This window comes from Dermacentor andersoni, chromosome 2 (assembly GCF_023375885.2).
Source record: "Dermacentor andersoni chromosome 2, qqDerAnde1_hic_scaffold, whole genome shotgun sequence".
Classification (NCBI taxonomy): domain Eukaryota; kingdom Metazoa; phylum Arthropoda; class Arachnida; order Ixodida; family Ixodidae; genus Dermacentor; species Dermacentor andersoni.
The window spans coordinates 17673064-17687658 of NC_092815.1; the positions used below are offsets into that span (position 1 = coordinate 17673064).

The following is a 14595-nucleotide window of genomic DNA, read 5'->3' on the forward strand; positions in this document are numbered from 1 at the left end:
GCTGCTCTGTTCTTGCAAACATTTTGCACAAAAAATTACTTATTATGATTTTGATTGTTTATAGCAGCACTTGAAAATGCTTACGCCAGCGCCTCGGAGTGCCCCCGAAGCATGGTGGTCATATAGTAACTCTATGGGTCATGCTTCCGAAAGCACGACCTACTGTCCGAAAGAGGCTGGTTTATAGCTGGTTCTTCATTCTATGAAGACATAGAGTTTCATATTAGAAACTCTATGTATGAAGAGGCCGCAACCATAGAGTTTCTCACACTATATGAGAAATTCTATGGCCGCAGCCGATCATGGAGCTCATTCAGCCCACAGAGATCACAGTCGCCCCATGTCGCCCACGCAGTCGCCAGTGATCCTAGCGGAATGGACCAGTCGCTCCCAGCTCCCGCCAGAGCGCAATGAACGGGACAAAAAAAGTGGCACAAACATGGAGTTAACTTTATGGGCACAAACTTGTAGCGTTCAATGAGCTGTTTTTTTTTATATATAAATATATATCAACTAGCCCAACAGCAAACTCTCATAAAATAACAATTCTACAATTTTACTACAAGCACAATTTTACTTGATACATAAATATACCACAGAACACCTATACTGGATACACTAATATACTTCCCATGTACTATGTCGTCCTCTTCACGCCTGCTTTTAGCGCGGTTACACAGGCCAGACACATGCCAGACATAGGCATTGCAAGATACAGGGGGCTGGGCTAAAGGGAAGGTCATCAACCCTGAAGTTTTGTCACCGACGTCCAGCAGCGCAGCGTACCTTTCTTCTTTTTAACTGAAATTTTTGTCATGTGAAATATATTATTTGGGTGCAGAGGCGCGGCGTGGTTTCGTCTCTCCTATGCTGTGGCAACATTTAAAATTGGTGGCCTTTATGTGCGTCAACGTTTAGGCGGTGTGTCCCATCCGAGACTACGATGCGCAGCAATATTTTGATCAGTTGCGTGCTTATCAACATTGGCATTCAGTGGGGCTTCTTCGTGGTTTCCGCGGTGCTCCGGACCGATCTTCTCTTCGAACTAGTCGGTAATTTCCAATGCTTGTCTCATCATTCCCTAAAATAGCATAGTGTGCTTTATTTTGTGCGGATTAAGTCGCCTGTCTCATGACACAATTCACAAGAAAAGCTAAGGAATTGTCTATTCATGCTACTTGCTGCAATGGCTTAACGGATTAAAATACTAGTACCCTTACAGATCGTTGGTGCTGCACGAAATGTTGCGTAAATGTGCTAATAAAGCAAATACAAGACATTTACAGACCGACGATCTGTTATTTTGTCTGGTTTCCCGTGACACAATTTATTCTATTTCATGCTATAATATTACTGTGCCGCATTCTTGTTTACTACGTGTTGAGCGACCTTCCTTGTCTGCAAATTTTGTACACAAGATTGTTAGCCTGTGTTAAACATTAAAAACCGTTGTCGATTGTATGTGGTGTGTAAAACGGCAGTTTCACGTTGTCAAAGTAACCTGGGTTGCTGTAGGAGCATTATGCATGCAGCTCGTAACAATAACGCGGTTGATTTTAAGCTGCTGCATAGCATGCCTCAGGCTCTTGGCTGGTTGTGAAATGAAAAGATAAGGCTTTAGTTAATGTATGTGTGCATTGGTTCCAAGAACAATGTGAAAAAAGAAAAAGGCTTACAAGCAGTGGCTGTCAGTTGTGTAAGTAAAAGAAGGATGGTGGACTGCAATAAGTTAACGCTCAAAAACCAGCAATTTCATGTTTTTAGCTCGACATGTTTAGGTACTGCCGTATGCAGCTAGCTTTTTGCAAGATTCTGTTGAAAGCGAAACAGACACATATATGAAACAATCAAGGTACTTTCACATCATAGGCAAGATTCAAGAGTGACGACTGGTACAGTCACATGAACAGGAATGATAGCTAAAATAAGAAGGCAGTGACGATTCACACTGAGCAATAGGCATTGTTCAGGTCGGCCTGAATGATGTAAGGGGAGCTTTGGTAGCAAAGGGCAGAGCCAGATAACCTCCCCAAAAGCATTGAGCCCACATCAGTATCAAACAAAGCAGTTATAAGGTGATGCAGTGGTGAACATATTCACAGTCAAGTTCCCTTCAAGTCAAACAAAGCTTGAAAGTCTTTCATCTTATTACAATGCTAGCTTAACAGTGGCACACTGCGTTTGTGAAAAAACTATAAAGTATCTCTAACTGTTCATCTGCCTGCATAATATGTTTGTCTTCCCTCACGCTGTCTTTCAGTATGTTTAACTGGTTGGAAAAATGGGCTTGACATTGTTTGTCTTAAAGTGACTCTATGGTGTATCAAAATTGGGAAAGGGTGCAACTGATAGTAGGGGGCGCAGCAGAAATGCAAAGTTGCAGTGCACGATGGTAGTTGGGCTTTGTGTCCTTAATGTGCTTAAGATTTGCATGCTAATTGGGTCAAGTGCTGATGCCACCTGCAGGCTCGTGTACATGTATTCTGCTGGCACTGTTGAGCTACTTCTGGGGCAGCCGTTCCCTCCGACAGAGGATCCATACTTGGCTGGTCGTGCTGTGGGCAATCAGGTTGGTAGCTGCAGTGGGCACATGGCCTGCTGTTATTGTTTGACTAAATAATAAGCAGCCTTACTATCATTGCTCCATCAAGGACAAAGTGGCAGAGGGCAAGGCCAGTGTGCCCTTCAAGAAAAGCCTTGCAAAGTACATTTGTTTGCAGGCTTGGTCTTTACCTCTTCACTCGCAAGCTATGGCACAGCCAAGATTCACGGGAGACTGCACCCCCACGTCGACGGAAATTCTTTCTCTTATGGACGCTGCAAGGCAAGCCTTGCTTTTTAAGCTAATTATTCCTTCTAGCAAGATTGAGAATATTGTGTTATGTGACACAATATTGTGACACACAACTATGTGACCACGAGCTATGAGGCTGGTGGCCGCATAGCTGGCATATTCTCCATTTTTTGTAGCCTACTTCATATGTTTCACTTGCAGTTAAAAAGGGAGGGAGGGTGGCATTCACTGCAGCTCCGGACACACTATGAGCATCCTCTTGCAGAAACAGCTAACATACACCTTTGTGATAAGAGTTCGCGGTGGCAAATATTATCATCAAAATGTTCATTATCAAGCGATTCAATTTATGGTGTCAATGAGTACCGCAAGTCTTTTGTAAGCATGATTCTAGGACACTAGGTGAAGCAAAGTGCACCTATGTCTTTTGCCTGTACCTCTGATTTGAGAACAGCAACTCCTTGGTGAGAACACACATTTTGCAAACAACTTAAATGCAATCATTCAGCTTCCCCACATTGCATTTTGTGCATGCCATAGACTGGAACACCTTGCTGACCTAAACCATACATTGCACAATCGGACATGTAAGTAAGCACAATGAAGCAAATATTGGGGGCAAAACAGAACTCTGCAAGGGGGAAAAATCCTAGAGCAGCAAAAGCACCCTATAATGTAGGGTCCCTCACCAGGATTAGGCATTGCAAACAGACAAGTGCGGTGCATAGAACATGTGATGACAATCGTGTCTGCAAAGTATTACAATGATTTATGCCATGAAAGCAGCTGAAAATTCAAACAAACGTGTGTGCTCTTGGAGGGGCCACTTGCCATGCCAGCATAATGACACTCGCATATTGTGCTGTCACATCACTCACATGGTGCCTGCAAAGAACAAATAGCCAGCAGTAGTGCAATCAACTTGGGAGTTTCCGTGAAAAGCAGAGTGCCTAGAACCACCTCTGGAAATGCATTTCACATCAAGAAGGGAGAAAAAAAGAAATTGGATGCAGGCGTCATGACAAAAGAGCCATGTATTCAGATTTGTATTAGTCTGATAAGTGTCCTGTCATTTCAATAGGAACTTGGATTGCATACATATTAATCAATAGGTAATCTGATAGTAACTGCCAACAGACTAATAGAAATATGTATTAAGCTCACCCCCAGTTAGGACTATTAGTGGTAAAACTAAGTTGTAGTAACGGACTGTAAGGTGATCTATACGTGTGTGGGAACTTATATTGGAACTAAATGCCAAGTGGTTTTGACGAGGCTCAATCAGAATCAGAATTTATTGTTAGAAGTTGGGTCAAATTACAAGTTTTTAGCATGCAGGAGGAGGTCCCATAGTCAAAGACTGTATCGGGACCTCCTGTACAAGAATAGTTATGATAATTGACATCTCAAAGCAACAGTAGCATATAATAAGGTATTATACAAGCAACAGGAAATGAACGTTAACAGAGCAAAATACAGAATTCATTACAAATAATAACAAGGTTTAGCTTATCTCACGGTAACATAAAGAATTGTATGTGAAGAAAATACCAGTAGTTTATTTACAAGAACAAAAACACAAAAAAGGCAAATGTATTTCAATTAGCCCAAATAGGTCCAATTTGGAATTCACTGGATGAATAATGCCATGAAACAACCAAATTGTTAATATATAATAATAGCATAATTATAATTTGAGCCCTCAAACAATAAATATTTGTAGTTTGGTATGTTTAGTGATAGTGGAAGGTGGGAAGAGGGTGTCACCATCAGGCACTGGTTGAGGCAACAGGAGAGAGCATCTGCTGCAGCAAAGGGCAGCTTGCCTCCTGGCACCATTGCTTTACCAACATTTCATTGCTTCTATCTTGGCTACTGCTAAACCCCTGCAGTAGAATGCTCTTTGGGCTGTTTTTTACAACTTATGGTGTGTGACCAAAATTGACAATTGGGCCTGGTGAGGGGCCCTTAAATGAAGTTATTGAAAGCATGGTTGAATGCAGTGCTGAGCAGCAAATTGGAACTGGGCAGTGCTGATATGCATTCAAAGCTGTGCTTGTTGCAACTAGCATGGCTGTGCTTTCAGCAGTTCATGAATAGATTTTAAGATTGTGCTTACGTGGACTGGCTGATACGTGGCTTTTTAGACAAAAACAGCATGAGAATGAGACATAAGAGAGGACAAAAAGTGCTTCGCTGTGCCTTGTTCTTGCCCGCTGTGTCCTGCCTTCACACTGCTTTTTTTTTTTTCTCTCTCTACCTCTCTCTCCTTATCAAATGCATTTCACCGGTGGCACTTGTGCAGCACTGCACACCTTGGTGACTCTCTTCCCCACACTTCTTCTGAACACGAGCATGTGGGCCGACTTGCCACTGGGAGTACGTGACCTCGCTGGCTGGCTGCTGTGGCTGGTGGGTTTCGTGCTGGAGGCAGTGGCCGACCACCAGAAGGCCACCTTCCAAGCAGACCCCAAGAACCAGGTACCCCTCCTCCTCTGTCTTTAACTGGGCACAATGTACTACAGGGGCCAATAGTTTCTCAAATACCACCAACATAAAAATGCATTGCAAATGTCGCATGGTTTACCACAATATCAGTTCATCCAACAAAGAAATAAAAGGAATCACTAGCTTTGTCCTGTCCAATGTCCAAATAATGCTGTTAAAGCATTCTATTTTATTTTTCAAATAATTATAACTTGCCTGCAAAATTTGTTCACTGGAGACTTCTACTACAAGATGCAAAATGTTAAAGTGTTTTCTTACACGGTGTCACAGGTCTTAAACTAAGAGTGAGAATAAATCTGTACAATTTCATTATCAGTGGCGTTACCCAGAAAAACTTCATGCACTCACCAGCCGCTACAGAGAAAAATGCATAGCAAGTGAACCACTAAATGTCTGCTTTTGACAACTCCAGTTGTGCAAGCTACTTGCCAACTTAAATTGCTGGGAGGCAATATGAAGTGTCAATATGAAACGCTCGACACGGTGGCACCTGGCATTGGTGTGCTGCCCCCTGGAAGCTACCCTGGAAACCCTGTGCACTGCAGCCTGTTGTGCTTAGCCGCAGGAGTGAGGGTCAACAAAGGCATTTACTGCAGTGCACAAACAATTTGCTCAGGGAGGCTTTTGTTCCCTCTCTCCCACTTCAGAGCCTGTGTTTCTCTTTCACCTCTGTGGCAGTTTATTAAGGTATTGTGCAAGCAAAGCACACCCTTACATTGTATGTGGCACCCTTGGTTGCAGGATCAAACTTCGGCTTTTAAGGTTCCATGTTCGATGCCAGCTGTGGTGCTGTCTTTAGTTCAATCTTTTGAAAATATTCAGGCAAAAGCCTCAAGTCACTCATGGATTGAAAAATCCATTGTGCGGCGTTATAAAAAACTTGACCCTGTGGCATTGTGGCACCAGAATTGATTGTGCCACCCACGACTATCGATGGGACTCGAACCCATGACCTTTGGTGGGAGTTGAACCCACAGCCTTTGGTGTTAAAACACTCAAACCCACGACCTTTGGTGGGAGTCAAGCCCTCGACCTTTAGCGAGACCAAAATTCAATGGCACCAAAATTGATGGAGCCACATTTGATGGTTGAATCTGCGACCTTTGGTATTCATTAAGGCGATGGTAATTAAGATAGAGTTAAGGCACTCAAACCTATGACATTTGGTGGGAGTCGAACTCACGACCTTTGGTGGGACCAAAATTGATGCTGCCACCATTGATGGTCAAACCCACAACCTTTGGTGTTAAGACACAGTTAATTAAGACAGAGTTAATTAAGGCACTCGGACCCACAACCTTTGGTGGGAGGAAACAAGTTATAGGAGGTAACAATGCATTCGTTTTAGAATGTCAAGTAATTTAATGAATGTCTCGTGAGTGCGCTGGCTTTCACCTTCATCCTCTTTAGCGTATGTTAAAGTGACTGTCAACTTTTTAAATTTTTTGCCAGAAGATGTGATTACGGTCGTTGTCAGAGATCTACTACTGCATTTGTATATGGTCAGGAACTCCCACTTGTTGCAAGCTGCCCTTATCTTTTTATTTATTAAAAGTACCAAAAGTAATGCAAATCCCACATTGTGTAGGATCAATGTTATGCAAAGCATTAATAATGACTACACAGATACTTTTTATCAGGGTTGTCTGAATAGCAAAATCTTTAAAGCAGATTTAATAGTACTTCTATATAAAATTAAATATAAATGTTGCGTGGAGTCAGCTTGGTAATAGAAGGGCTTACTTACTTTATTTGATACATGTATAACACCATTCACAACTGGACATCGAGTCAATAGATAAGATTTTGAATGAAAGACAAGTGAAACATTATCGTACCCTGTGCACCATGACTATAACAGTAGTCAAACGAAGGAACAGTACATTGCTAAATGTGGGTATAAAGCAGGGGTCTCAAATATGCGGGCCGCATGCTCAGGTGCAGCCCACATGCCCCATCAAGTAGCGCACCCCCTCTGTCCCCTCCCAACTGTTCTGCTGCCCGACTCGCCCAACTCTCACTGTTCCTTCTTCTAGCTAGGTAGATGTAGCAGTTCTCATGCCAGAAAAATAAAAACGTCGGCAATGGAATAACCAACACAGAAGGACCTTTCAAAGCAATGATAGCATGCTAACAGGATCATGCGTGCCTAAACATGACCATAGTCGGTGTGGGTATGGTATGACTTGTTTCCCTCAACATATAATGAGCGGGAAGACATGTACAGAAAAATGCACCTACATAGCAGTCAATTTTGCAAACCGTTGTATTCTTGAATCACGTTACACCCATACAGACCCATAGACATGCAGTGTTGACTGCGACTCTCTCTCCCATGTGACTGCTTGGCAAGTATTTCAAAAAGGGACAAAAGTGGGCATGGAAAAAGCGCTGGGCAGACATAGCTGACTATGCGTCATGTTGTTCTTGTACAGGTTAGTTACAATAGTGCCGATGTTACTATAGCAGTGATGATAGATTTCTGGTTGTACTGCTGTGCCCATATGTGTGTATGAGTATTGCCTGTGATTGTTTAAATTCTTGCAAGCTCCTAGTTTGTGGAGATATGGAAGAAAATCCAGGTCCAACCATTGAGGAAATGTTCCAGTCATTAATGAGTGACCAACAGACAATTAGAGAAGACATTGCTTCTTTGAAAGAATGCCTTGAGTCCATGGAAAAAGCGATACGCGGTTTCGAAAAGTATTTAAGAAGCTTGGAAAGTAGTATCATTGAATTAAAAGCAAAGAATGAAGAAAACGAAGAAGTAAATGCGGCTGTAAGTGCAATGCAGGAAATACTTAAAATTCACCAAGAAAAACTTACTGATTTGGAAAACCGCAGTTTTTCATAGCTTTTGGAATTTCTGAAGATCCGAATGAAACAGAAACGATACTACAGGATAAGGTTGTCCGGGATGTCTTTCAGGGTAAGTTAGGAATAAATTATACATCTGTCGCGCGAATCCACAGACTTGGGAAAACACCCACAGGAAGGCCAGTCATTACGTGTTTACAGGACTATTCTGAAAACCAAGCTCTCTTGGAAAATGCACAAAAATAGAAGGGAACAGGAATATCCTTGCAAGATGATTATTGTGCAGACATACTGCGCAAGCGGCGTCTGCTCTGGAGCAGTGCGCAAGAAAAAAAAAGACAGTGGCAATAGAGTCAGGCTTATTTATGATAAGATTTGCGTTGACAATGACTTGTACATTTGGGACGACGTACAAAACATGCGGAAACTAATTCAAAAGAAAAAAGAGAGTGCAGAAATGCGATAAAAACACACGAAATAGCAGTCACAGTCGCAGCAGTTTCAACTGCTTTAACCAAATGCCCAGTGTATTGTCAATGAAGTATAGAAACTGCCACCAAAATAGAGAAACTGCATGATCTTTTACTAGTACACGATCCGCATGTACTATGTGTTAGATCTGAAACTTGTTTGCACGACGGGGTGCATGGTAATGAAATCATTTCGCCAAACCACTAACTGTTTAGGAAAGATAGATGCTCTCGAGGCGGTGACCTCACAGCTATTAGTGTTGATGTAAGATAACTAGATTGGATTGATAACCATGAAAGTTTGTTTTTGAGTGTCTCTGTTTGGGGAGCATCATGCATATTACATTCTGTGTATCAGACACCAAATGCTGATGCTCAGTTTATGCAGAAATGATATGATAACCTTTGGAAATATAGAGAACTAACTTAATAATTACTGGTAATTTTATTGTCCCACAAACAGAATGGAAAAAGTGGAGTTACGGACACAGTCCTTCCTCTGACTTACACATTGATGTCATGCTAACATTCAGTCTTCAGCAGGTTCTCGGTGTATGTACTCAGGGAGTGAATATTCTTGACCTCTTATTCTTCAGCAAAGTTTTCAGTGAAGAATCCATTGAAATTGAAACTGCCATTTCAGACCACAAAATTATTTCTTTTTCATCATCGATGAGTGTGAGTAATGTCAGATGACCCTGAGAAAAATTGAGGTTAGGAATTATGCTAAAGCAAATGATGAATCAGTTATTGATTACTTAGACCTACACATTAATATTGACCAGGATAATGCCAAGCTTTCATGGCAAAGGTTCAGGGACACTGTTCCTTATTGTACTCAAAGATTTATTACATTGAAGGTGCTCAAGAAACCTCCATCTAGCCTTTGCATCAACAGAAATATCATACAAACTAGGCAAAAGCTGAAAAGAATTAGAAAGAAACATAAATAAAAAAAGTTCATATCTCAAAGAATTAAAAATTGAATTACTAGCAAAAGTGAAAACTGCACAAGAAAAATTTTTCAGTCGTAGCCTTGCTGATCTTATTTAAGGTGCTCCACAGAAGTTTTGGTGCTGTTTAAGTCAGCCAAAAGAGGTAACACATAAAGATTAATGGTGAAATTATTGAAGATGCCCATATAATTGCTGAGTATTTTAATGATTACTTTTGGAGTGTGTTCTCTTACATGGACGAATTCGAACAATGCAATGCAAATAGGTCTTTCTTACATGATATTACGATTTCCAGAGAAGGCATTCTGGAAATGCTCCTAATATTAACATTAGGAACTCTGCAGGTCCTGATAAGCTTCCAAATGCTTTTTTATGAAGGTATGCAGAACAGATAGTATGTGTATTCTTAATTGTTTTTTTTTTTAATTATCCTTACATTTAGCAGATACACCATCCAACTGGTGCAAGGCAAGAGTTGTCCCAATTCATAAACAGGGCAGTCACCTTACAGTGTCAAATTAATTAATTATTTTGACATTTAACACGAAAAAAGGAATGTAGCACATTTTATCATGTTCTAAACGACGCTATAATAACTGATGTTGAAAAATACAAATACTTAGGCGTCACATTCACTAACAAATTCTCTTGGTCAGACGATATTTCCCTTAGATGTTTAGCAGCTTTGTGCAAATTACGGTTCCGTGAAAAAGAAAACCTAGAAAGGCACCAGTAAATACCAATATTCTAGCATACAACACATTCATGCAATCAAAACTAGAACACTCTGCAGTTGTATGGGATCCTCATACCAAAAAGAACATTATGAATTTGGAGTGTGTACAAAGGAAGGCCATTAGATTTATCCTTGGAAAATGTAAAAGAGAGGGTTCCCCGTCCTTACTAATGCTTAGAATTAAAATCAGTTCACTAGAACACAGGAATAAATTTAGTTTTCTCCAGTTTTTATATAGCATCATAAGTATCAAGATCCAGCTTCACCTGCCTCATTGTGTAACGCCTTTTAATGTACGAACAAGACATAGACACAACCTTTCCCTTAAGGCAATATTTGCTAAAACAAAATCTCACATGGATAGTTTTTATCCACATACTGCTAACAAATGGAATTCCCTCCCTGTCCATGTATTACAATCAAGGAACTTTGAAAAAGAGTTGGCAAACTGTTTGTCCCATAAATAAGCACAATCTTACGCAGTGTTTGCAACTATTTTCTCGTTTTCCTGTTAAATTTCCGGCATTTTGTTTAGTGCTCTATTGTTGTTTGGCACATCTGCACGGATCATCTTTTTTATAGTGGTTACTGTGCTAAGGCAAGCATTTAGATGTTTTGCAACACGGCTATAGGCTGCATCCTTTTGATGCACTGTTTATATTTTCAATTTTGTTGCACTGTCATTACCTTGTCACTGTATTGCCCCTCCTGCATGGGCCAGCATCTTGGCCTGCAGTATAAATAAATAAATGAAAGCATGCCGCACGCCTAGTGGTGCAGTCCTCAAGAAGCTTTGTAGACTGGATGCAGCCTGGTGTCAGAGATAGTCTGGGACCACTGGTGTAGTGTGTTGTGTTTGGTGAAGCAGCGAAGTGAAATACTGCAGCTTCGCAAGTCACTTAAAAAGAATCCGAACAAGGTGAAACTGGTGAGCGAAATATTGCCTAAATCAACAGAACAAACTCGCAGCCTGCCTATCTAGGCATCTTTAGGCACCTTTGTTGGATGACTGGAAAATCACGCCCTGCTGGCAACTTACCTCCCTTTTCTCAGTGAACCCAGACTAGGGCTTTGCATTAAATAGTTGTTCTCTATCTCTCTCACTCTCTTGAGCATCAAAGTCATTCGGAACAGTCATTACTTGCTTCGATCCATCTCCACATAAACTTCAATAAGTGTTATCACTTGTGTCTATACAGAAACAAATATTCAACAATTTTAATTTATGTTCAAAATTTCTAATTTTCACACACTCATATTTATACATTTCCACTTTCCTACTGCATTTATTGCATTCACATAGTATGAAATGTTTTGTGTTTCCATCATATTTTTTTGTTTTAGTTTTTTTACACTTGCACCTTCTTACTCAAGTCATGCAAATTTCAACAGTAGCTTGTCTTCACCCTTGACATGCATATGTGTGATGCATATACATCTCACATAAACATACAATTCACTCCATGGCAACCTTGTCAGCATAGCACATCATCGCTTGCACAACACATTGCTGCTTCTGCAGTGGGAAAACACCTTGCAGTCATCTGTACAACTACAACTTCTCATTGTTTGCTGCGCGTGACATTGTCACATACCTTCATGCACCAGACACACTGCACCTTCTAGTGGCAGAGCGCTGCTCAGTATGCCAGGTACCCCAAAATGGCCGACTCAGGCAAAGAATTCCTAGGTATACTTTGTGGCGCAAAATACATTTCTGGAAAAGGGACAGAAGAAAGGGAGACAGTGAAGCACCAAACTACCAACTGTTTAATGACAGCCTGAACAAACGTATAGAAGAAAATACAACTTCCGCTCATGCGCAGGGAGCCAAGGTGTGACAGAACAACGTGGTCATGAGAACATACTTTGTATGAAGCACATTTCTGCGGAATATAATACGATAGATGTATCGCTGACACAATCAGACCCTTTCTTTTTAATATAAAATGCTTCCAACAACTCCCTTGCAGTTTGCTCCCTACTTCTGCCAAGAATCAATACTTGTTCAAAGCATGGTCTACAACGACAGGCTTTACAGTGCGCAGGAAGATGCGCGTTCTCACTCTTGCCGATGCTATTAGCGTGCTCCCTCAGTCTGTCATTAATGCAACGTCCCGTTTGTCCGACGTATGACTTGCCGCAATCTAGGGGTATTTCGTAGACCACCCCTTCAACGCAGTCCCTGAAATGTTTGGCGTGCTGCTTCTGGCAGCCCCCGGATCACACACGAGGGGCCGCGGGAGTTGTTGGAAGCGTTTTATATTAAAAAGAAAGGGTCTGATTGTGTCAGCGATACATCTATCGTATTATATTCCGCAGAAATGTGCTTCATACAACGTATGTTCTCATGACCACGTTGTTCTGTCACACCTTGGCTCCCTGCGCATGAGCGGAAGTTGTATTTTCTTCTATACGTTTGTTCAGGCTGTCATTAAACAGTTGGTAGTTTGGCGCTTCACTGTCTCCCTTTCTTCTGTCCCTTTTCCAGAAATGTATTTTGCGCCACAAAGTATACCTAGGAAATCTAAGCACCAACTTGCCCAAGAAGTCCTTTTGCAGGCAAAGAATGTTTTGCGTTAACATATTCACAAGTTCAGTCGTCTCTTACAGTTGTCTGGCATGTTAAACAAATTAAGTTTATTCCTCCTGTGGTTTCCATGATTGTTGGTTTCATATGGTCATTGCTTGATAAAATCACTAAATGAGTTGTTGAATGTGTTTGTGTACATCATTAACTCGTAATAATAACATTATCACTTACGCTTCTGAACATGTTTTGACTGCATTCCTGCCAGGGTCACTTTATCCGGACAGGGCTGTGGAGTGTATCACGGCACCCAAACTACTTTGGCGAGATCCTGCTCTGGCTTGGCCTGTACCTGTCGGCCAGCTCTGTGTTTCGGCGGACTGAGTACCTATGTGTGCTGTGCCCCATAACAGACCTGCTGCTAATCACCCGTGTCACTGGGGTGCCGAGGCTCGAGCATGCTGCCTTTCGCAAGTGGGGTAATGACCCTGCCTACCATGAGTACCTGCGCTCAACTGCGGTGTTGGTGCCTTTCCTGTGGTAGCGATTTCCAAGTTCCACCATGTGACCACACTGAGATACCTTGCACAGCTTGCCTCTTCACAGCAAGACGTGTTAGAAGCCTACGAGTGAGATCTTGGTGTCTGAAGGATATCAGCATCATGAGAAGCACAGGGTGCTTACAGGAGCTACTACAATGAAGATCAACCATGTTGCCATGGCAGCCTGAATACAGAGTGCCTTGGCTCCTTTTATGTCTACACTAGGTCTTAGTGGCAGATTTAGCGATGACTCAATAGCTTGTAAGAACTAAGAATGGGCCATATACCCAGCTGGAGCAGCAGCTAATTTCTGGCACTCCTCAGCCAGCCATCCATCTCATATCTGAATAAATATTGAGCAGCTGGCTATTCAGTATCCCCCTTATCCCCCACAGAAACTCGTAGACATGTCCAACAGGGATAGTGTCACAGTTGCCCAGGGCACTAACATGATTGAGGCAGGATAATAAAGTGTTCTGTCTTTGCACAGCCCTGTAGAGTCCAGATCAAACAAGCAGCAAACAGTGAGTTGTCTGGTTGTCTGCACTCCCCATGTAAACTATTGAGTCGCCGTTTTAGCCATCTGGTAATCTTCACTAACCACTGAGAGCGGAGAACTGCTACTGAACGGAGCTCGTTAAGATAATCCTGCTTGACTGTGAAAAGGATCTGCAGAAAAGCCGGCAGTCTGCACAGTAATATAGCACCCTTTGACATCTGTATTATGTGTCTAGCCACAAGAGTAGCCCTGAAGTGCCTGAGTGAATTTCTACATGAAGTTAGCCTCAGCCATAGCCTAACATGAATGCACAAGCGCGAGTCTTTGTAGCTTGCAGGCTCAACAGTGAGCGCACAAGTTTGCCTGGTCACACCAGCGCACAAGGTTGCACTGGTCCTCTATGCCAAATGGCATAGAGGACCAGTGCAGTGATTATAGTACCCATTGTCAGTTGTGTTTCACTGAGACACAACAAAAAGACATGGCTAGCATCAGTGTAAAACATCCATGTGACAATGTTGACAGCCTTTAGCATCTCTTGAAATTTAACCACTATTTTTTGCACAGCTGCCTGAAAGGGACTTCTGTTAGGGCAGCACTTTACATGCTCCAAGCTGTTTGCTAGCTGGTTTGGCTTTTGTCAAGCAATCTTTGCTCTTCCTGAAGGGCCCCAGCAAACAAATGAACTTATGCATGTACAGAAACTGTATAGAAAACATAATTAAAGTTCTTCTGACACACCA

General features: G+C 41.8%; 1 protein-coding gene and 1 long non-coding RNA gene across 2 annotated transcripts; one reads left to right on the forward strand and one right to left on the reverse strand.

The window, feature by feature from the left end:
* The first annotated feature begins 650 nt into the window (after positions 1–650).
* LOC126542867 (uncharacterized) lies at positions 651–14595 on the forward strand. Its single transcript, XM_055077480.1, has 5 exons — positions 651–1052; positions 2467–2569; positions 2721–2824; positions 5100–5275; positions 13080–14595. The coding sequence occupies exons 1-5, from the start codon at positions 944–946 to the stop codon at positions 13353–13355; spliced, it is 768 nt and encodes a 255-aa protein (XP_054933455.1). The 5' UTR covers positions 651–943; the 3' UTR covers positions 13356–14595.
* Positions 7026–13073, reverse strand: LOC129387847 (uncharacterized). Its single transcript, XR_008614998.2, has 2 exons — positions 11321–13073; positions 7026–9287 (listed from the first exon to the last, which is right to left on the reverse strand). It is a non-coding gene; the product is annotated as an uncharacterized lncRNA (long non-coding RNA).